The sequence below is a fragment of the Fringilla coelebs genome, assembly GCF_963513975.1.
Source record: "Fringilla coelebs genome assembly, chromosome: 7".
NCBI classification, from domain to species: domain Eukaryota; kingdom Metazoa; phylum Chordata; class Aves; order Passeriformes; family Fringillidae; genus Fringilla; species Fringilla coelebs.
In genome coordinates this window covers 35,264,307-35,289,399 of record NC_140035.1, presented here as the reverse complement: position 1 = coordinate 35,289,399, position 25,093 = coordinate 35,264,307, and the positions used below count along the sequence as shown (strand labels likewise).

Here is a 25,093-nt window from a genome sequence, read left to right as displayed (position 1 = left end):
TTAAAAAGATACATTTTTATACTTATTTTCTATTACTTATTCCAAGATGAATATTTCCATATCTATAGCATGATAAATGATCATCTTTTTAAGTCTTCCTACAAGCAAGATATCAGTTTTCTTTTCAGTCCCTTCAGATAGTGCCCTTCTAGTGCCATGTTTTTATTACCACTAAATGCAGAATAAGTCATTCTTCCAGTTGACATTATGATAACTACATCACAAAGAGAAATAAGAGCAAAGATGTGTCTATGTTACTTCTTTAATGATTAAAAAAGAAAAAAAACCCACTTTTGTTGCATTTCCTGGAATAACTGTCTGGAAGAGTTGAAGAGCACTTAACATAGACCTCATAGTCTTGACCACTAATTACTTCAACAAAGGTCTGATGGTGAAATTGCTTTTCACCTTAAGGTAAAACCACAAAAAGCTATGTAGGGGATTGAGGATTTACCCAAGAGAAAACGAAGTATCTCAATTGAAAACTGGAATAACTATTTTTTTCAAGCAAATGAAAGGAGAAAATAGTGACAGAGTTCAATTCTAGTTCTGTATCTCTTAATTCATATACTTAAACCTACTGCATTGAGTATTTTACACTCAAACATGGAGAAAGTAACGAAATGTAAAGGCTGAGAGATAGAAATCAGCATTATAAATGATCAATGCTCAAATGGTGAGCAAAGTAAAAAATGCAGAGACCAAGTTCAGCATTGTAATCTCTCTGCTCGGGACCACTCCTGTCAAGTTCTGAATGCAGCCTGAGCACCTCCCTTCCTTCACTGAAGTGGCATCACATAGAGAAAAAAAGCATCTTTAAAATTCCACTAATTCGAGGCTACAAACAGGAAAATGTCTTAATTGTAATTTTACAGCAGAATTTTATGTCTGTACATATTTTTTTAGATGCCTTAAACTGCTAATTTCCACAACTTAAAATGCCTGGGCCTCTTTTAATAATAAACATAACTTTGCATTTCCTGCTTGTAATGCTTGGCTTTAGCATAATTACAGTATGTTCCTTGCTTTCAGCCCCATAAGGATCCCTCTCACTGCTCTCTCCCCAGGCACGCTCTGCTCACCAGAGTTTTGTATCAGCAGAGGCACAAAATGAACCTGCAAAATTTACTCAGAGATTTGCTGCATACAGAACACTTGCATGTGTATATGCAAACTCACATTTGCATACTCCAAATGCCTGCTGTTGCTTGAAAACATGGGTTATTTTGGCATGCTATGGCTGTACATGCAAATTCCCTTCTTCCAGCACCAATTACCTACTCCCCCACAATCAATACACCCCCTTTCCTAAAACAACTCATTTCAGACCCTATGTTACTTTGCTTTCCTGTAAGTCAATAAATACTGCCACATCCCCCTACAGAAATGTCTTTGCCCAATTGTTTTTATGGATTCTGTGCTGGTTCCTGTTTTCTTTCTTAAGTCTTCTGCTCCCTCTAGCTTTGCCCAGACCCTGCTTTTGCTCTCACTATGAAGAGAAAGAGCAGCAGCTCTACCTGTTCTGCTTCCCTGTTTCTCACCTGTCTGACACAGAGGCACCTACTGCTTCCTTTGCTAAAGGAATAGCATCCCCAAAAGGTTTCAAAAGAATTCAGTAGGATCCAGGTAAGGGACTGTGACTAAGGCTTGACAGGTTAAATTTACCTTTAATTTCCCCCCATGTATAAAGCCTATTTGCCTAATTTAATGTTTTACAGCTATCTTTAATGTGCAAATACTTTCCACAGTGAATATGCAATATATAAAAAACAATCAGAAACTCTCACTCTGAAGTTGGGCTATTTATTTCCTTCCCAAAAACTCAGCTGAGTGAAGTCAGGTTAATTGCCTTTAAGTCACTATGACTAATGCTGCAGAGCCTTGCACTGACAGTCACACCATTCTTCTGCTGGTTGTGTATCCCAGAGCTATTTCAATGGATAACTGTAATTCATTTTGGCTGCTAGATCTGCATGTAAGGATAAACACTGGAAGCAAAATTCCTTTAGTCTACCTCAACTTTCTACCCAGTAGGGGTTATTCTGGACATCTTACATGCTCCAGGATAAAGGAAGTCTTTGCTGCCCTTACAGTATTCCCTGCACGTTGCTGTCATTCATGGTGGCAGCAGCTGTCCCTCGGCTCATCGGGTTGAGCTGATCTTGCTACCTGATATTCTTTTCACCAATCAATCTGTTGATTACAGCCAGTTTAAACTGTAGCCATAAACAGGATTCTGAGATTTTTCAAAGGACAATGGAATCTGAATTAATTAGCATGCAGCTGAGGAAAACCAAAATCCTCCTACAAATAGAAGTGAGAAACCTCAGAGCCCACAAGGACGCTGTTTATGGAGCAGTGGATGGGCTCTCACACAGTTGCAGAGCAGGAGAGCGTGGCATCCTCAGCTCCCAGACGCCTCTCAGGCTATGGAGCAGCTAATTCCCACACAGGAATTTATTAATTACACCTTGAAAATCTACCAAGTTAGCTTGCATTGACGCCAGCACTCTGACTGTGCTCATGCATAACTCATCTTTACAACCTGTAAGCATGAAGATTTGAAGCTTCTGTCAGAAGTAATTCCAGGTTACACTTCCTAGGCTATCACACACACCTCACAGAGCCAAAAGCTCTCCCAGCCTGACATTTACATGGATAACTATCACAGCACATGTCACAGCTGAGACAACCACAGAGTAGCACCACACAATTTCAGAAGGCTTTAAGCATTTGCCCACACACAATAACACCATGGCACTGCAGCAGGCTGCAAGCATCTGCCCTTCTTGCTCTTCAGCCCAACCTTTTATGCCCTCCTGTTGATGCAGTGCACCTGTGTGCCCTCTGTTCCCTTGGGTGGTTGGTCAGTGCCCCTGGGCACTCCATGGCTCGTTACCTTCAATAGCATTCACCTGTCCTGCACAGCTGCACCCACTGGGGATGAGGCTGGGCCAGCCCCACTCCCAATCACCACAAACCGTGTGCCTACAGAAAATCAGGGGAGAAAAAATACCTGTTTTCTTCAAACTATCTTTACAGTATGTTCCATAGTTGACAACATAGCAAGAGAGGAGGTGTAGATAGGATGTTGGGAAGAAATTCTTCCCTGTGAGGGTGGTCAGACCCTGGCACAGAGAAGCTGTGGCTGCCCCATCCCTGGAAGTGTCCAAGGCCAGGCTGGATGGGACTTGGAGCAATCTTGGATAGTGGAAGGTGGCCCTACCCACAGCAGAGGGTGGAGCTGGATGATCTTTAAGGTCACTTCCAATCCCAACCATTCTGTGATACTATGATTAACCAGTTCTCACAAATGCTTTTCCAAGAACATTAATATACATTGCCTTTGAAAAAGAGTTAAAAACCCCAAAAGACATTATTCACATGGCTGGCATTTATAGAAATAACAATAATAATTTTCACTTTTATGGACAACAGTAACATTTGCAGTCCAAGAAACCATAAATGTCCTGTAACAGATGATGATCACCTTGCTGACATGATAAATAAGAGGCATTTAGTTTTTAATGGCTTTCGTAATTTCTTTTTTCCATATGAGAGCAGCACTCGGTGTAAACGTAAGACTAAAATGTATTTTAGTCTTCAGTACTTGGAAACAAATTCACACATTATTATTCTACATTAGCTTCATTTGTCAATTTGATGACTAAAGACCTACTGGCCAGATGCAAATGCTGCTTCCTAATCTTGATCCATCACGCACAGCAGCGTGGGGTGTCATTCCCCATGAAGGAGGATGAATCAGGAGAGCTGTTCTATAAGGGAAGGTGCAGAGATAAACCAGATGCATTCATTACCTGGAGGAAGTTATGGTTTCCTTCTGAGAACATTTAGTTACAATGAAAAACCCCAATCAAAGTGGCCCAGGTGTAAGATAAGCCCTGTCAGCAGTGCAGGGTTTCCCAGTTAGGAGGTGCTGCCACTGGCCTTGGCTCTGTGTGCTGAGGAGCTCTTTGCCCTTCACCAGCCACATGTAAATAGTCTGGAGAAGTCAACATGAATTTTGATGCTTTACTGGATCCAGGCCAGGAAAACTAATATACTTTATTCTTCATTTCCATCATGTGTGCATAAGGTGATATCCTCGAATTCAGGCATACATAAAATAATTAACTTCTTTTTCTTTAAGTAAGCATCAGGAGAAAATAGTAAGATGTGTTAAGGGTTTGCTAATTGATGATATATTGCCCTAAATTAATTTTCTACTATTAATGTTACTTAATGGAATTTCATATTTCTTATTTGAAAAATGAGGGTCAAAGGAAGCAATGATGAGAGACAATTAGAATTACCACTTAGGACCATTAATATGTAAATATATGTGTAAGTTAAGATTGTTAATTAAAGTTTCATAATTGCTGGGTATTTTTGAAGTTAGAGCCTAATAGGTTCTGCCATTATTCGTGCCTGCTTTATGCATACAACGTCAATGATTCTTACTCTTAACATACCATGAATAACAGCACGGCATTTATTTTATTAACTGATACGGCCATTAATGTCTCATTATGCCATTAAAACATTTTATTCCTTTCTAAAAATACAACTGGTTAAAAAATTATATCCCTTATACACCTTCATGCATCAGCTCATCAGTCAAGCCCAAGAACATGCAGTGGGTAGCTCTCTCCATAACCATCCGGTGAGCTCTTTACTACCTTCCTATGCAGCACCTGATGTTTCCAACTTTAAAGCACAGATATTTTGAAAAGGTCAAGATAGAGAATGGACTTGATCCAAGGATACCCAACTATAGCAATGCAAAAATCAAGAGAACTCCATCAAATGTCAAGAGAAACTGGGAAAGACTTTGAGAAATCATTTCTGCAATACTTCTCATTTATGCCATGTGTGCACAAGAGAAATACTTTAATCAGTTTTAATTCACAAATTTAATCTTATTTGAAATAAGTATAAACAATGAGAATTTCCTCAGTTATGGTATTATTTTTTCATGAATTTTACACTGTTACCTAAAACTTTTAAAGAAACACTCTCCTTCAAAAAATTTAATCCTAAATTATGGCCTCTATTACACAGAGCATGGAAGTAAAATCAGAAATAAAACACTGCAGCCCAGTTATAATCCCGGTGCATTATTCACTTTAATTTAAAATAAAGTATGTGTTCTCAGAAGGATGCCATGCATCCTTCTCACAGTAGTGTGTAAAATAATGATGGCTATAGGATTTTTTTTCATATATGATTTTAAGAAATCTTTGAAAATATGGGGTTTCTTTTCCCTTAAGGTATATATCTAGTGCAAATATTCAGTGTCTTACAGTAAAATAAAATTTTTCAGTTTCCAAAAGTGCAAGGAATTTTCAGTTCTATGCATATTTGCTACGATACAATCAAACTAAAATAATTAAAATCTTCCTTCTCCTTGCCTTGCATGGTATAAATTAACACTTTGTTTAAATTAATGCTTGATAGTTCTAGGAAGGCATCAAATAAAATCAAACACCATCATCAGATGAAACAATTTTCTTTGGCATGTCCACAAACATTTATCTCTTCAAGCACACCTGAAGCATAAATGTGTTAAGTTGTTGCAACAACCTAAGGAGGATCTCTTTTTATTTCTGTATCTCTGTTCTACTGCAAATGGAAGAAATATTTTGGACCCATGGAGAAGCAACTCCCTCTCCAATTTGCCCTTTACTCTGTAATAAGTATGATGTGGCCTTTCTGTAGACAATTCACTCATGTCACTACAGAAGATATAAAAAATAAATCAAGCCCAATATCTGAGCCATCTGTAATAAAGTTTTAACTACTGATCCCAGAGATATTTTCCCCATAAATTGACTCACTGTACCGTTGGGATTGCTCCAAGCCTTTAAGGCTTTATCTGCTAACTGTTTGGAAATAGAGATGATAACTCCCCACAGCTGATAGAGCCAAGCAGTTAAAAAGTGTTTTAGACAGTATCTTTAAAGGTCTTGACAGAGAATCCCATAATACTCTGAATTTCTTTAGCTGTGATCTATTCTTAAATATAAACCTCTCCTTTAATCCATGCTTTGGACTGCTAGAATCACTGGATGGGTTGGGAAAGGTATTTTGTTACAGCTGAAGAGCACTGTGCCCAAATGCCTACAGAGATATGGGGAGGTCTGTGTAAAATCCCAGAATCCCAGAATCATTAGGTTGGAAAAGCCTTCCAAGGTCATCGAGTCCAACCTGTGACTGATCCCCCCCCCTTGTCACCCAGCCAGAGTGCCACATCCAGGAAATCCTTGAGCAGCACCAGGGATGGGGACTCCAACACTTCCTTGGCAGCCCCTTCCAATGTCTGACAACCCAATCTGGAAAGAAATTCTTCCCTAAAACACAGCTAGCCACTGTTTATAAGAAAGGGAATAAAAATTAGGTAAAAATTTCATTCTTACAAGTGACACAAAAATTCTAATTTTACCTTGGCAATGAAGGCTGGAAGTTCATAGAAAGTCTCCAGTAGGAAATGTCGTGGTGGGAAGCCCAAAGAGTAAGGAACATTTTGGTGGTCAGAATGGAATTACCTACCTGGGAAGAGAGCAGTACTTTTCCAAGCACCTGAACCGCTAAAGCTGGTTGGGAGGTCACTGCTGGAAGTGAGATGAATTCACAAATTTCGGTTCCAAAGAAGCTGACAAGGAGAAAACCCATCCTCATTCTAAATCTGTAATTCAAAACTTGCAATCAAGTCCATATTTCTTTGAAGGGGCTAATTTAATTTGCTCCTTTTTTGACTTGACCTCATTTTATTTTTTATTTGCCGTGTCACTATAGTTTATGTAAAGAATTTACACTTTGATAATTAAATCAGAAGTTAGAACTCTTTAGAGGTTTTTTTTCGTTCTAAGAATTCCAAAGCAATTTTACCAAAGTTCAATAGAGTACGAAGAAGATTAGGCCACCAAATGAAAGAAATGCAAATGATCTTCAAAAGCTGGCATCCTTCCATCTTATCTCTGAGAGTGGATAAATCCACTTTGATACCAGGATTTAATAAAAAGATCAAAAAAGTCCACATGCTTATATCTGATGTTATGCAGGCAATATTGTTGTTGAAGTAGCTCTAAGGATGGAACCTCAGCCAGGGAATGTACAGCATTAGCTCTACATTTGCAGAACTCCTGGGACTGGGGCACACAGGGAAACACAAAGTTTGGAGCTCCTCAATTCCTCTTTCTCTTTTAAAAAGATATTTTACAGTAAAATAGGTTTACACCCCACAAGCAGCCTTTCCACATGACCAATAAGACATAAAATAATCTATACCTTAGGTTTGACAAGAGAATGGTCTGAAGGTCTCCAGATGAAAATAAAGAAGTGGAAGGAGAAAGAGAAACAGGAGAAAAGACTTTGAGCCACTTTAGGTATGTGCACATGGCTTGCAACTGTTTGTATTCATTATGAAACCAGAAGAGAACAAACTCTTTTAATTTTAATGCTAAGTCCATAATTTGTCTTGCAAATGTTCTATGAGACCACACTAAAAACATTAATTCTATAGTTTCTTATAAAGGAGAGAGAGAGAGAGAACAAACAGGAAGAATATTCTTGAATGATAAAATGTCTGAGGGATCTGGTGGGAATTCTTCACACAAGATGTATCCTTCTTTAGGGAACAGGTGTAGATCTAAACAGATGGGCTTATATAAGTAGAATTGGCAGCTCCACAGATAGCTGCTCTCTTTTCTATATGATTTTCAGACTTGCCAGGGTATTCAGGACCACTCTGCTTAATTATTCTTAACATTTTGCCCATTTCATATGCTCACAATATAATGGGCAAATATAAAAATAATTTAAGCAAACAGCAGTTTAAAACTCAATAAAACCAATCCATTTTATTCTAACAAAACCCTTAAAGAGGGATCTGCCTATTCCATTAATGTTAGTCCATCTGTTTGCAATAGCTCCTTTGGAAGTATTTGTTTTGCTTAGAAATACCCAAACTGATTATGTATGTGGCAGTAGACGGGCTGAGCTGTGTTCACTGCTTTTAAATCACTGAGCATATGAAGGTGTTTTTACTTGAGTTGGGCCAGGACTACAGAAGGCATCAAATGCATGAATCCCAGACTAGAGCATCTCCTCTGTGAAATCAGGCTGAGAAATTTGGGTTTATTTAGAAGAGAAGGTTGTGTGGAGCCCTCAGAGCCCCTTTCAGTATCTAAAGGGGCTACAGGGAAGCTGGAGAAGGGCTCTGTCAGGAACTGGAGTCACAGTACAAGGAGGGAAGGGTTCAAACTGACGGGGAGTAGGTATAGATTTGATATTAGCAAGAAATTCTTCCCTTTGATGGTGGGGAGCCCTGGCACAGGTTGCCCAGAGAAGCTGTGGCTGCCCCATCCCTGGAAGTGTCCAAGGCCAGGCTGGATGGGCTTGGAGTAACCTGGGCTAGTGGAAGGTTCTATGGCAGGCAGTGGAATGAGATGACCTTTAAGGTCCCAACCCAAACCAGTCTGTGATTTGGTGGTCCTGTGTTCCTCTCCCGGGGAGGCAGGCTGTACCCACCAGCACGTTTCCATTGTGATGGCCACGCTGTACTGGGGTTCAGTTCTCCTCTCCTCCACCCATGGCAAGAGAAGAACAAATCAGATCCCACAAGAGAGGAGTCCAGCGCAGGACACTGAATTCATGCACACACGGTACAACAGTGCCCACAGCACAGGTAACAGAATCACACAACTAATTTGACTGGGAGCCTGGGATCTACCATTTCCCAGGGGCAGGATCCTAATGCCGCTCTGCCAAATCTTTACACAAAGACCAGCCCCACACACCTATGAACTAGTTTCTGGAAATAAAATTTTTGGAAATAAAACCTCCTCATCCAGCTTTTAGTATACCATTCCAAAGACCCCAAACAGACTGTGAAGATGGATGTTAAGAACAAAACTGTGCAGAGCCACAGGACCATAATCCACATGTACTTGTACACAAGGTGGATGTCAGCTCTGTAATGGGTGTGATTGTGCTCTCACAATGGAGCAACCCAGTCTGTGTCATTTTTGATCTGCTGAATTATTAATTCACCTCAGTACTACTCAAACTTATAATCGCAGAGAACATCAGGACAAATCACAGAAGTGAACATCAAATGTAAGAACAGAAGAGCTTTTATAGCAACAAAAGAGAAGTAACAACAGAAAACAAATGAGCAAGGAATGAAAAGGAATTATCATAAAATATGTACCAGAGCCCTGGTTCATGTAAGAGTTTGAAGGAGGCAGCCCCAGGAGCCCTTGGGCCAGCAGCAGGCACGTGCAGAGATTTAAACTCCCAAGGCTCTCAGTGAAGCTGTGTTTGGAAAACTTCACAGAGCTGGGATGAGTGAGCTAACCAACCAGTACCAGACAGGGCAGCCTGCTGCAGGTTCAGACTGCATCTTCCCAGCTGGGTGCCCTGCAGTGCGGGGGATGCCCTACACACACAGCACGGTGCCTGCTGGCAGGGGCTGGCTTGGCTGGATTACAGAACAGCCACCCAGAGCATGCTGCAGTTTCACAGAAGTCAGGAAGGCGAGGTCACAGGCTCAGGCTTCTCTTCCCTTCAAACAAGCAACACTGAGATTCAAGACATCCTCCAGCTTGGCCCAGGAAGCCCAAGGCTGCCACAGAGAACCTGCTGCATAAGGTACACAACGCCATGAGGCTGCTCAGCACTACCCAGCAAGCACTGTTGGCCTCCTCTCCAAACATGGTGTGTATCTTCCAGATTAGGCTGTGGGCAAGATTTCAGGAGAGCACCCTTTTTTCATTAGCTGAGGGGTTCTGAAGGAGGTGATGCTTAATAATTTCTAGGGGCTTGGTTCTTCTTATTGATTTCCTTTCCCATTTCCTTTCCCTATAATTTGCTCTGATGCCAGAGAAGTGTTCATTATACTCAATAATCTTGTGTTTACTATGTCTGCAATATCCCATCAAGCAGCAAAGTTGTCTACTAATTTACTCAAATAAATGTGTTAATTAATGAAAAAAAAATCAGCAGAACATTACATCACTCACAATATGCATCATAAGGCTCAGCAGTCCCAGATTCAACCACTCCACATCAGATGCAGGAGCTGGAAGAGGAAGGCTGTGAGTTTCTCAAGCCAGGTTGTTCCCTCATTCCTGGCACTTGGAGCTGCCCAGGGAAGAAGGTGGAGGAGCTCGCTCAGCCACAGTGCTGAGAGAGGCCAGCACTGGCACAGATCTGCCCTGCTTGGGGTCTGACTCAGAGGCTTCATCTGCTTAAATGAAACCCATTATTTTGCTGGTCCATCAGCCAATGACTCCTAATTGTGCCAGTGCCTAAACTGAGCTTGCAAGCACAGCTAAAATACTAATCATTAATTTCAGTCACTTATAAATGCCTGTTATGTTATCAGGTACATTCCAAGTGCCACTCAAGATGACTGGCTAGGGCATGGAATTGAAGGAAAAAGAATACACAATAGAAAATAAAACCCCTCAATACTGGGCACAAAATGGAGATGTTAATAATGCCACTGATGCAAGGAAAGACCTGTTTGGCCAAATACACATAACTGTGTACCAGAGTTTTAAGGAGACAGCTGGGACTGCAGTCTGGAACACAGAAAGGGATGATCCTCAATAAAAGGCTATCAAGTACTACAACTACAGCTCTACCAGGCAGTAGAAGGCAATGGATTTAACAGACTATGTTCCTCTTTTTCTTTATGGACTGCAGAGTAAAAGTCTCAAATTCAGTGAACCTTGCACTCCCAGGACAGCGTTAACAATTTAACTCCTAATTTTAACACCCTACTTCAGCTGAGCAGCCAAAACACTTTCTATTATATAGATAGATGTCTTTGTTTGAAGGAATTGCTGACTCATTCCTTTAGTGGGAATAGTCATCCATTCCTTTGAAGATGAGGCCATGCAAAGGAAGCCAGGTGACCCATATAGCAATAGCTTAACTCCCTCTCCTCTGTGATGGATTCCAAAGGCACCTGTGCATTATTCCAGCCATTCCCAAGCAGCTGCAATCCCACCAGGCAGAGCAGTGCAGAGAGATGTCTGCTTTTGTAACTCCTGAGACATAGCCTGGACAAGCTGGCTTGGCTACTTAACAGGAAACACAAGTCCAAAATCTTCGAATGAGGTGATTAAATATTTGCCAGAAGCAGAAAGTATTCAAACAGGAGTTTAATAAAACATTAAATATGAAATTAACTGAAATTGCTCCTGAAGTTACTGCTTAGCCTGGTCCAAGGAGCAGAGGAATGGAAGGTGGCAAATGTGACAGCAGCTTCTGAAAAGAGCCTGAGAAACTGCCAGCTGGTACCTGGGATTTATTTACAGGTCCAATAAACTCAGTGGTATAATAAGGAGCAGATTGAGCTGATGCATGGGGAAATGCAATACCACAGTGAGGAGTTATAACAGCTTTTACAGCACAAAAATTGATCAGAAATTGGCTCTTTGATGGTGCCAAGAAGCACAGGAGTAAGGGTGACCAGGCTGACATTAGATGCTTAAATTTCCAACAGTTTTGATGACCAAAGTTGGGAGGGGGAAAAATTGAATCCTTCCAATAGGACAGACAAGTGAGAAAAATACAGATTACCAGAAGAATGTGACATTTATTCTGGGACCTGTGCTAGTTAGCACATCAAAAATTTCTTTTTCTTAAAGGATGTGAAGGTGAACACTGAGAATATAAAGTTCATGTTTTTCAAGACAACAGCACAATTCACAGAATGATTGAAGAATCCCAAGATGCTGGATTTAATAATAGAAAGGCAGATGGAACTGAATTCTGAGAAACATTAAATGATTCAAATAAAAAAAAGTATTCTTAATTATACAAATCCAGTGACAGACCGTAAACTAGCCTTTGTCATTCAGGAGAGAGATCTCTCAGCCACCATGGATACTTTGAAAACACCACCTTGTTATAATGCCAAGATTTAAGACTGGGGGGAAAAACCCAACAGCTAGAGAAGAAACTACAAAAACCTTTTTAGGCCTCTATTTAAAACCCTGATTTAAGCACATCTTGAAAACATCATACCAGACTCATCCCTCTTCTCCATTTTTAAAAGAAGTACCCAAAATAAGATTTACAGAAGAGCAACAAATGAAGAAAGAGGAGGAATGGTTTATGTATTCAGGAGACTAAATAGACACAGACTCTTCAGCTCCACAAAGAAAGCAGGGAAGATGTGCCAGCAGGAAGAGGTTGAACAAGGAACAATTATTCAATAATTCCCACAGTATGAGAACCAGAATGTATCATTAACAGATTTAGAGCACAGGCAGGGAGGTACTTCCACATGGCTAAGGGATCTGCTGGAAATACAATGTGCCAAACCAGAGGTTTCACAGAGGAGCGATCCATGAACATGGAAGTGAGTGAGAAGCCAGTTCTGGGAGCCCTGATCCACCGGAGAGATCCATGATCATGGAAGTGCATGAAGAGCCAGTTCTGGGAGCTCTGATCCACAGGAGAGATCCATGAACATGAAGTGCATGAAGAGCCTGTTCTGGGAGCCCTGATCCACAGGAGAGATCATGGAAGTGCATGAAGAGCCAGTTCTGGGAGCCCTGATCCACAGAAGAGGGCCAGGGAAACCACAGCATTTCCTGAGTTTATCTGTTTGCCCTCTGCATCTCCTCCTGCCCAGTGCCACAGCTGGACACTGCCACCACAGACAAGAAATGCTCTGCTTTTCTTTCCCTTCTGTGTTTGCAGGCAGGTCACTGAGATATTGCACACATATACACTTGCAATATAAAATGTCAGAGGAGGAAATGATGTTTGACATAAACCCAACATCAAAGAATTCACTGTCATCATGACCTCTTTGGTGTTCTAGAAGGGTGGGAAAAAAGGATTAAGATATTTTATTTTTTCACTCAATTTAGTTTAGGAAGACTGAAAGTAAGTAGATTTTACCCTGCTCCCCAAGAGCATGTGATACTCAGAGAGATAACAGCTCTACATAAAAGGTATTTTCATGAGTTGAAAAACAGGCAAAGAAATAAAGGAAGTTCTTTGCAGAGGAAAAAAACCCCAAACAAACAAACAAACAAACAAACAGCTCAAATATTCAAGTCAGGCGTTGGAGGCTGTTAATAGAATTTCTGTCCTTGCTTATTTTCCCATTCATCATTATGTATAATATTTTGCCACAGAAAAAGAAAGGGAAATAAAATACTTTATTTAGTTGCCCAAAAGTTTCAATGCAAAAACTCTTTCTGCCCAGGAAATGACCATGGGCTTGCTGGTGGGAGCCTTTACAAAAGGACAGGCAATATTTATGAGCAGTTTGAAGGTCTCCTAGTGAATATCCATCTGGACAAAGTGGATATGCAAGCTTGGCACTCTCCCTCTCTCTCTCATTCCTAGGTCAGTTACCTAATCCTAAAATTACATCCAATTTTCTCTGAGGAATAGCTCTGCATAAGTGTAAGCTAAAGGCCTCAAAGGCATCTAAATCAGGATTTTCTTAGTAGTGGAACAGCCTTAAAAACAAATTAAAATCATGCTTTCATGACAAAGAGGATTTTGTCTCAGGCTTCAAATTCCTTTCAGGGAAATGGGTTTACTTTGTACCCATGCAGGCTTGACAAAAGGAGGCTGCACATCCTGTGGTGGGAACAACTGGGGGCATTTTCCCCTTTTCAGCAAAGATGCTGCCAGGCAACTGCAGAGATGCCCTGAACTTTGTCTCACTCACCTTCCTCCACCTGCCCCCTGAAATGCAAGCAGGAGTCCCAGATTGGCTCATAAAAAATAACAAGCACTGCTAGGACATCTGTATGGAGATTATATTGTTAATCAATATATTTTGCATAGCCCCATGGATCACTTGTTATTGATGATTATGCACTTTAGCTCCTGTGACAATTTGTCAATAAAATAAAAATAAAAAAAGACTAAGGACAGCATCCTTTTAATTCAAAGATGATCTCTTTCTTGAAAAGAAGTGCCACTTTCCAAGCTCTGAAAAGACCTAGCTCATTAATATATTCCATTTACCAAGTGGAGGAGCTGTTCAAGGAATCAAAACTTTCTTGGTAATCACAATACAGGTATCTGAAAGTGAATAACTTTCTTTTGGACTCTGGTTACTTTTAAAAATGAATATTGGAAAAAGAGGATGTTTGCTAAAAAGGTAAGTTTTGAGTTACTGGAATGTGTTATTCAAACTCAGCATAGACTGGCATAGTTTTTACCCCCACAAAGGAGAAAGAAAAATGCTGGTTATGGACAGGTTCAATTTTTTTTTTTCCCCTCAAAGTTTTAATCTAAAATATGAAATACTTTGCTTTCTAAGAGGGAAAAGAACAGTGGGTGAACAGACCAAATTCCCTAAATGATCCTTATGTTTCAAACAGCATACTTGAGTTACTTTGGCAGTCACAAGGATTACTTTTTTATCCACAGCATCCCAGCCCCTCTGGACTCTTTCTCCTCTCTCAGGGTTTGCTTCCCTTAAACAAAACTACTCAGGTTTTCTGTTTTCCTAAATGTGTTTTCTCCACTCCCAACACAAGTCAGGGTCAGCCCACAAAGCTCCCAGCTAACCAATGACTCTTGATTACTGATGAACTTATGTTTAATTTTGGCAGAGACAAAGATGCAAATGGCTGTCCCCTTGCAGATTCCCTGACCTATCCAGTCCTTGGCAAAGAATGCCACGGCCAGTCCACCTTCCATATTTAACACATAGAAAGGACCCACAAATACTAAAGCAATATTTCAGAAATCCCTTTCCTTTATTACAGGATATGAATGATGAATGCACTATTGATCCTCTCCTTACATACAGATGCTGTACTCAAAACACAGGACCTGGAGAGCTGTCGATATTTAAGAGGAGCTTTCATGGAAAAAAGGCTGGGATGACTTTCAGAGGTCCTTCATCCCTGACTCTCTGCAAGAGTAAGTTAATCAGGAGATGAAGCTCTTGTATCTAAGCCAGGCTTGGGATGGAGCTGTGCAGTCTAAGTGAAAGTAAGGAGCTCTCTTTTATCACTGTAAATACATTCAAAGGGGGAATGGGCTAATTGCAACACTCTGTGAGCTGGAATTAATATAAACAATAAATATAAAATGGAATCCATGAACCTGGTAAAGTTACAAAAGCAGTAAATGTTAGAGATGAGAGGTTGAATCCATTATTATTTTAAGACTTGTGCCTACTTAAAATGAGATTAGAAAAAAGCCAACTTCTACAAGCCATTTTAATTCAGTTTGTGGATAGCTGCTGGAGAATCAAAATTTTGATCAGTTATGCCCCACTTGGGATGAATAAAGCTCCAATTTTCAGCTTCTGTTAGTTTAATACAAGGATGGCAAAATTCATGCGGACATTCCCTTCATTTACTCTTGGAACAAACAATTTGCTCATCACCATGTTTTGGCCGTCTGCCTGAACTGCTGGAACTGTTGCTTCTCCTTGAAGAATAACATTTAACCAGACAGATGATAACCCAGTCGACCTGAGGTCCTCAAACCCCCCCCCATCAGGTCAATATATTGCTCTAATGAGGAACAACCCTGGCTTCCAGAACATTGTTTTTATGTGGGAAATCTGCAGGCAAGGGAGATGGGGATATTCAGGAGTACAGCCTGTACTTGAAAAAGGCTGGCTCTATTAAATAGCTGTCCATCTCCTGGCACTCCAGGGAAGGAAGCATGCCCCTCTAACAAAGATGAAGGGAATATCAATGGGGCTAATCTCTTCAAAGTGCTCAGTGCTCAAAGCAATCGCCTGCAGTAGCACAGTCCCCACCCTCATTAGCTCAGCAAACACAGCCAGAGACAAAATACTATCTGCAATCAGGGCAAAAAATGTAAAACACAGGAGCTCCAAGCCGCCTCCCTTTCCTTTCCAAAGGACAAATATTTCATACATTTTAAATTATGTCTGTACTGAAAATAAAGTCATATATTTTAAGAATCCCTTTTCTTTCCCTTCCAGCATATTTAAATATTGTGGCGTTTGCTTGTATTGAAAAATGGCCATGGCACAACAGAAATACTGCACAGCACAACTCTCCCCCCGATCAACAAAGGGGGAAAATTCATTGCCAGCTTTTTCTCTTTGGCAAACTGCAACAGTCAGAAATAAGGAGAGTGATAGTTTCCTACCCCAGGAAACAAGGAGACAAAACGATCTGTCAATCAGCTCTTATTTGTGTAAGTCCAATCTACCCATTGCCTCCAAATTAAAGAATTTTTATGGTCAGGAAAACAGATGTTGTGAATGAGAAAAAATGGCATACAGCAGCAGAGAGGGAAGGAGTGAGAATTATGAGACAAGGAATTACTGTTGAATAATTCAGTCTTGCAGCACATCCTTTTATTCCTATGCTGACCATAGGAGTAATTAAGGATGGTCAACAGACGCTGTAAGCACTCCCCAGGGAAAGAGGCTGACAGGGATGTCTTGTTGATCTGACTTCCGAGGGGAAGCAGCATGATGAGGGCTGGAAAATAGGCCATGGCTTGTATAAACCAACTCACACCACGCTGGAATCTCTCCAGGGAGCCCACTAATGGATTCACCAGGGCAAACACGTGGGCTGCCCAGGCTACCTAGGGACAAAACATCAATATTGGGGCAGCGTCAAACAGCACACATTTGGGGCAACAGCATCTGCTCTGCCAAAGCAGGCATTTCACCTTGAGGCACAGAGGACTAAACCTTTTTCCCAGTGTGGCTGAGGTGAACCAGCCCACCAGTACTCCTTCTATCCAAGGAATCACTTTTGAAAATCCTTGGCTTGTATAAAAACAGCTTGGTCAATAAATGGACCTGAAAGTTTCTCTCCCACCCATCAGTTTAAAGTAGGGATCCACATTCAAACATGGACCAAACCTGTGTCACAGGCTTTAAAGGGGAGTTATATAAAGGGATACTCAAGTTTAGACTGAAGAGAAATAGAAACAGAGAGGGATTGACAAGACAAAGGAGAAATGGAGAGCCATCACTGCTTGAAACTTGCCAGTGTAAAGCAAAAGGCCTGACTTTGGTGTTCAGCCCTATTCCCTTTTGGAAGGAAAGAAAAGGAGTTTTCCCTGACTACTACTTGGCCAGATTCTACAGGGGACAGAGGAGGCAGACACAGATCAGACACACAGCCCTGACACAGCACTTGCACATGAGCTGAAGCCAAGAGGAAAGTGAAGATGACCCTAAAGTGCTGATTATCAAATAATAAATGGCAAACTAAGATATGCAGGTGGCTGCATTTGTGCTCATTAAGCAAAATCTGTGAGAATGTGGATAAATTATATTCAAAAGAAACAGACCATGTGAATCCTTAGTTAGTACAGAAATGGGTGTATAGGGGTGCAGGGAAAACACACAGATCTTGGAATGCTGACCATAGGAAAGCAAATGGTTCTGAAGGGACAGACATGAAGCAATTCCTGATGGGAACAAGGAGAGGAGCAAGTGATGTACAATTACAAATGGACTTGAAAAAGGCCTGAATGAGAAGCAAAGCAGGCAGCAAAATAAGTCTCAATTCTCTATGTAAAGAGCAAACCTTTCAAAGACTTAAAAGATGGGCTCCAAATCCATGGCTTGGTCACCTTGCTGCCCTCTCAGGAAGAGTTACAGCACTGTAGCAAGTCTGAATTCAGTAGTAACCAGAATTGGGAGCTGTCTGAGTGAAAGGGCCAGTGCCAGTACAAATCCAAAGAATTACACTCTTCCTGCATTCCCTGTTGCCGCACCAAAGGAATTGGGATGATGGAGCACAGGCCACAGCAAAAACAAAGGCAAGAAGAAAGCAGGAAGGGGGAAGGAAAGGTGTTTGGCTCATGGTGAGATTGGGGAAGGGGGAGAAAAAGCACTTGCTTTAACAATTGTTTAATCCTTCATGTTGTGTTTTTTCTCAATACCCAGAATCAGTGATCAGAAGGTTGTGTTAATTGTCAAGAACTTCAATCAAATAAAAATTACCCAAGCTGAGGCTGTATTGCCTGTGACAGCATATACATAGTCAGAATTGAGGCAGGAACTCAGGCATTGAACCACAAGGGGAAAAGCACCCTAAGGAATCAATTGATGTTATCAAGTAATCTGCCTTGGAGATTAAAGAACACAGAGCAATAAAGTGTTGTAATGAAAAAAGCTTTTGAGTCAGAAATGGGAGGCATAGGGAAAAACACACATTAATGTCAGCACATAATTGCTCTATGTGGACAAAATCAGATGCCTCTAAAGAGATTAGTGCTAAATTCTGTGCTAGAGGATTCTTCTCCCATCAAGTGTGACTTTAACTGTAATCAAAAGGAGACAAATACAGAAAGTAAGTTCCAGAAACTGCAAAACAAGCAAAAGGTAAAGATCTTGTCCTGCTCCAGGTTCTCTTTATATGTTGACCCAGCGCCCACAGTCACCTCCTGAGATCTGCAAGTTACAGGTGCGCCCACTGCTGATTCAGCCTCTAACTCCAAAATCCACTGTTGGCTTCCCAGCAAAGGAGAGCTTCTTTCATCCTAGAAAAGTCTCCACCCTACCAAGATGAAGCTTTATCTCCTCAGCGCCACTTAAGGGGTATCAATTAATCAAAAGTGTGAAGGAAAGGAGGAACAAAGACAGACACCTGGCTCTGTCACCTTAACACTAGCTTGTCTTTGCAGTTAATACACCAACCAAAACTCAGAAATCAAAGAGAAAAATTGAGAGGGCACCTCACTGCAAGATTGATTTGCAAGGACTACATCTGCCAGTTCTGTTCTTGTAATTGTTACCAGATCAGGGATGTGAAAACTGTAATTTTGGAACTTTACCTGATGTCTTAATATCTCTAATCTCTATGTCCCCCCTCCATGTGGGGATTGCTTGTGGCTTTAACATCATCAGTAATAACCCAAATAACATCAAGGGCAAATACTGAAAATGCTCCAGCAATGACATCCCAGAAATCCTGTCAATAATTCTGTGTTCGGTAAAAGCGTGGGGAATTTAGAGATGAAAATCTGTCTCTGCAATTTGACACCAACAAAAACTGCAGAGGAACAGCAAACAATTGCCACCCATTGGACCAATGTTTGTCTTGTGGTAGTGGTGCTGGGTGATGCCATGTGATGTGTAATTAAGCAAATGAAGCTTGCTTTCAGAGAGCAACACTGAGCAGTTGCCCTGACCCCACCATGGCTGACAGTGGTACCATCTGTTCACTGTCAACGTGTCTCCTGCATCCCTAGAAATGTTGTCTCCTAAAATAAACAAGATAATCTTGATCCTGCCATTTCTCAACTTTCACATCCATTTACAGCTTTTACATTCTTTTAATCTACTTTTCCTCAGGATAAGGCACACACCTATGGCCCTTGGGAATGGTTAGAAGCATGGAGAGGTTATTTGTTCATGCTGAGAGCAGCACAGCCCTGGATGGAGGCAGGTTAAATGTTAACACCTCACTGTATCTCCAGATCTCCAGAACTCAAAATAAAGCAGTGCATGTTTCCAAATATTATTTGCTTGCCCTCAGCCTTACTGTAACTGCTCTTGATTTTGGATTGTTGCTGTGAAGTGGGGCTTGTTTGGTTTGTTTGTTTTAAAGTGCTGTGATAATTAATAAATACATCATAGCACACAAGCTGGAACCTTCTGCACCTTCTGTTACATATGCAAATACTGGTTTGTGATTAATCTCATTTACATTTTCTAAACAGCAACTGGAAACACTAAAGGTAGTGACAAGAGGGTGCTCTAGGGATGCATGAATGCTGCACAAGAATATATGCATGTGGAGATGTTGTTGACTTGCACATAAAAAAGTAAAAGTTTAAAAATCAGTTATTCTGAGGTCCATCTAGCACAGCAACTCTGGTCAGCCATTCACAGCATGCAGAATTCAAAGGACATGTTAATTGTGTATGACATCAGAAAAATTTCTGATATTAAACACAGTATTGAAGAGCAATACCACTGGTAGGCTGAGTCCCGGGCAGCTCCATCACCACCTCTCACTGAAAGACAATGAGCTTGTTGCAGAAAGTGCAGGACAAAGCAGAAAATCACCAGGAAGTGCAGTGGTAATTACTAATGTAATTATTTTCTGTTTATTCACAAGCATGGAAAAGTCCGCCTTTAAGCTGAGCTAAAGAAAAGCTGAGGCAGAGCACAGCTAAAGCAGAAAGATTTATACCCAACTGTTGTCCCTAATTTATCTGAGTGTGGCTCTGATCAAGCAGGAAATGGCTTTAGGTTGCTATTTAACTAACAGCGCTGCTCAGGCATTTAGGCCCAGATCACTGGAGCCAGCAAGGCTCATCCCCAAAAAAAGCCATTGGAAGAACCTCAGTAACTCACAAACTACTCCCACCTGGTGAATGTCATACCCACAAAGGTAACACCACTTAAAAACAAAAGGTAAAATGTGCTTGTTTACACTACATTTGCAAAGATAAATACTTGAAAACAATACAAAGGAAAGCAAAACAAATCTTTCCATTAGCTGGGGCCTTCCTATCTCCGACCTCAATCTTGTTTGCTGATACCGCCAAACTTTTCATAAACCTCTTCTATCATTATTAACTTTCATTTAAATAATTATTGGGCAGAAGAAAAAAACCTGCTCAACCACGGCTCTCTAATCTAGTAATTAAATCCACCTGTAAGAGCTGAACAATTTGTGCCTCTGACTATTAATGCAGTCAAGTATTTTACACTGGGTGGTGTAACATCAGCTGGAGAGACTGAGGGACACAGCTGGAAACTGAGCCATGTTTTGATAAGGAAAATCAACACAAGCTGCTCCACAGGCAGAGGTCCTGACTGAGGCAGATGTCCCATTCCCAACAGGCTGTTCAACACAGGATATATTTGATCTACTCTGTCCCTGTTGCAGCAGGTACAGTGTGTCTCAGCCAGGTATTTGCCTATCTTCAGCCAGCTGGAATTCCATCCTTTTGCATTCTGCCTCTCTGTGACCATCCACCCCAATTTGATAACTCTGTTGTGTGGTTACTCCTGCAGAGAAAATTTTGGATTTTGTCCAGATGATGGGAAAATGTGCCCATTTAGATTACCTGAAGCTGATAACCTTTCTAATGGAAAGTTCCCATCTGGCAGAACTATTACAACTGCATTTTTCAGGGGTGGGGTTCCACTGCAAATGACCCAACATTATACACCATAAACAAAGACGCAAAACTTCTTCAAATCCTCCTGAACAAAAAATGAGCTCTTATTCCAAATTACACACATAAATACAATTGTGGTTAAACTTGTCTTTGGGAAACTGCCCAAAACTGGACACTGCCAATGCATTTTTTCTCCCCTGGAAAATGCATGCACCGTATTTAATGATACAGCAGAGAGATCCATGAAATCACTATACAAATAATATGGAATTTGATGTCAAAGTTTCCTGCCAAGGGACTCAATATATTGATAATATGCATTCTACAGTATCTGGGTCATTATGACAAAACACCATCCTATTATTTTTCTCTAATGATTCCTTATCATCCCTCAAATTCTATCCAAGCTTTATGTTTTATGAACACATAATACAAATGCATACTTATTTCTCAATATTCCTATATGTATTATCTTATATATTATTGTATTATATCGTGTTGCACTAGCTTTGAGTAAAACCATTTCCTAAGCTAAGTTCTAATTCTGTGCTGCAACAGGAATGCTTGTCTGTGCTTTGGAACTGAAGATTGTTTTAAAACAAAAATGTTTTAGAATGGCCCGTCTTCAAATGAAAATGCAATGTGCACTCACAGTACTGCTGACATGGTAATACATGGTTGATGATGAAAAAATAACTGCTTAATTCAATTCCTGTGCCTAGTAAGCAGCCCTGTCAGCACGATGAAGTTCTGAGGCACTTATAAGAGGACTTTGTAAGAGTGTTATGAAATGCAACTCTAGAATTAGCAAATAAAAGGACAAACAGTAATGGAGAATAAACACCACTGGAACATAGGTAATCTCACAAAGGTTTTTACCCCCATTGATCAGTTCTGTATTATACGTAATACAGTTGCAATTAATTGTACTCTTTGTTATTGTGCATTTTTCATTTTATATAAATGGAGCAGCAGTCCAATTTGGCAGTTTAGCCCATAGAAAACAAACGTATTGATCATTGCCACAATCAGGCATTTTTTCTTCAAAATTACCACATCTGTGCTACCTCACACATGTTATCTGCCTCCAGAACTAGAGAGAGATTAGAGAGATTGCAAAACAAACCATGTTTTAGGGGGGAGAAGCTGTTTTAGCAGCCTACCAGAGCGATGAAAGGCCACCTGGTTGGCAGGATGGGGACCTGCGTCAATGGAGAGAATAGGGAGCAGCTTCCGCATGTCCCAGAGCTTCAGCACGCCCGAGTCGTCACAGGAAGCAATGCTGTCCCCCTGCCAGAGATGGAAACAAAGTCAAGGCATTGCTTCTGTCCTCTGCCAGCAGCAAAGCCCCTGGCACAGGGCAGCCACACATAGCTCCTGTATTTAAAGAAATAAATAAGCTGTTATACGTGAGGTTATCACAGCCTCTTGTCAGCTCTGTTGGCTTGAACAGCAATGGAGACAACGTGACTTCTAAAGAGACCAGTTCAGGAGAAACTGGAAGTACAAAGGAGAAAAAATGTCATCCTGAATCTGACACCAGTGTCTCCTAAGAACAGGCCTTGTGGTTCTTTTCTCCCCACACAGCCACAGGATTGGCCTTTTAGCCCTGATTTTCATGTCTTCCATGTGAAGAGTAAGATGAGAGCAGAACAGACACTCCTTCCCTGCTGTGTATTCCACAGACACGCTAAGGGACAACTCCCCATTCACATTCAGGGCTGCATTGATGATCCTTATGGTTCCCTTCCAGCTCAGAATATTCTGTGATTCTGTGAGAAACTCCCTCCTTTCAGTGAGCCAGAAGCACGCAGGGACTATGCAAGGAAAGAGAGCAGGATCATGTCTCCCATGCCTCTGTTCAATATTAACTAAAAACAAAACAAACAAAGAAACAAACAAGACCCCCACAAACAAACAGAAAACCCAAACAAAAAAACCCAAACAAACAAAAAACACCCTATCCCCCCCAAAAATCCACCAAAACAATCTAACCTCCCCCCCCAAAACAAAAAAAAAAACCCTAACCTAAAAGAGTTTTTTGATTATGTAGCATATAAATAAATGCAAAAATCAAAGAAGGCAGGGTAAAGGATGCCCAAATATAACTTTGTTTAGCTAATTCTTCCCACTAGAACAGAAAGAGCTGCCCAGCTACCCATGTAGAAACATTTACTTTTCATTTGAGCCTCCTAAATAAAGATTCAAATCCCTAAGGCAGCTCAGCTGGTACGCACTCACACTTATCAATGTCTTTTATAATTTATGTAAATACAAGAGTATATTAAAGAATATTGTTTGGAAGGGGAATCATAATGGTATGGCACTAAAAATTAGCTGAAACAGGGGTCAGATACTGCATCGATGATTTAAAAAAAAAAATTGTTTTTTACATCTTCCACATAAATAGTACCTGCAATAAAATGTGTAGTGTTTTCTAGCAAATAGAGGATTTAAGATCTTAAAATATCCATCAGCTTCTCAACTAGAAACTAATGGCTTGCAAAACACTACCCTGGTGTAAGTAAAATGAAATCTTCAGGTTCATTTGGAGGAGATCTAAATGTCAAAACTCCATTCTGGCTTGTTACAGGGACTAATACAGACTTAACACCAAGAAACAAAGTAATCATTGCATTGCTCGGAGAATTTAGCAGCCAGGTTCTCACAAAAAAACCAAACCAGTAACCACAACTATACCCCACCCAACACAGTGCCATGAACATGATGGCTCTTTGAATTTCTCACGAGCTATGCCCACTGAATCCCCCTTCATTTCATCTGGATCCTTCCAGCAAGTTCAGTCTGTACAAAAGATGAGGGCAAGCAGGCTGGTCGGGAAACAAACAACAAAAAACTCCAAAATACAACAACTACACTCCAAACTGTTGTATGGCTTGAACTGGATCTCAGGAAAGCAAATTCTTAATGTGGGGGAAAAAAACCCCATCATTGTGGATATGAGACTTGAAGTCATCAAATCCAGCCCCTTCCTCTTACAAGCAGTGCTTTCATACATTTGCTGTGTTACTTGTGCTAAATTCCACATCAGCAGCAATTCCCCGATCCACCTCATGCTGCTGATCCAAAGCAGCCCATGAGTATAATAAGAGTGTAAAAGTACTTGTTCCCATGCAACCTGTGTCCTTTAGGTTAAGTAAAAGTGGGGTTTTGCAGCAAAACTCCCCTCTTGCCTGTCCCTGATGCATTTCAATTACTGTGTCATCCACATCCCACTTGGACACTATTTTCTTGGACTATAAATAATTACCTCTGCCTTCTCTCCTTCCCACCCTTTCCAGATAGCATTGAGCCTGGATTCATTACGCATGCACCCAGTGCTGATGTTTATAAAGCAGCTCCTGCCAAACTGATCAGCAATTTTGGAATGATCTCACATTCAGAGGGGCAAGAGATTCACATCTCAGCTGATCAGAGGTGTTGATAGAGCTGGCACACAGGAGTAACTACAGAGTGGGATGTCTCCTTCCCTTAGGTCATCACCCATCACTCCAGTACAGGGAAGAGGAAATGATTACGTGTGTACAAAGATCCCTCCATTTCCCAGGAAAAACTTGGCTTCTGGACCAGCTCTTCACACTTCACCAGCCTCTCTTTTCCACCTTCTTATGCAAAGATTACATGCATTTCTATCAATGGCCCACTTTGGAAATCACCAGTATCCTTTACACCTGTTATTTCATATCCTTCAATATGACTGACATATGATTGCATTTTACTCTGGATTTTTTTTCTATCCAGAGAGACATTTTAACAAAAAATTACTTTGGGGGTGTGTGTGTGAGTGGTAGTTTTGGTTTGGTTTAGAACATGTGTGCCTTCACACTTGTTTTGTATGTGTCCAATAAATGAGTTCAATAAATGCTGCTTAATTACAGCTTTGGTAGCTCAGCAGCTCTGACCCAGATCAATGGACAGCCCACCTGGGTGAGACTGCACATAATCCACTCAGGGTAGTTACAGGAGACACTCCAGTGGCTGCTCTGTG

At 40.9% G+C, this 25,093-nt stretch overlaps 1 protein-coding gene across 1 annotated transcript in view; it reads right to left on the bottom strand.

The window, feature by feature from the left end:
* The window catches only part of SPAG16 (sperm associated antigen 16), a gene marked incomplete at its 5' end in the record, with an annotated part of 363,040 nt that overhangs the window by 80,788 nt on the left and 257,159 nt on the right, over positions 1-25,093 (bottom strand). Inside the window, one exon of the mRNA XM_084209553.1 lies at positions 22,248-22,374. Within this exon, the coding sequence (XP_084065679.1) occupies positions 22,248-22,374 (127 nt within the window). The remainder of the gene's footprint in view (positions 1-22,247; positions 22,375-25,093) is intronic.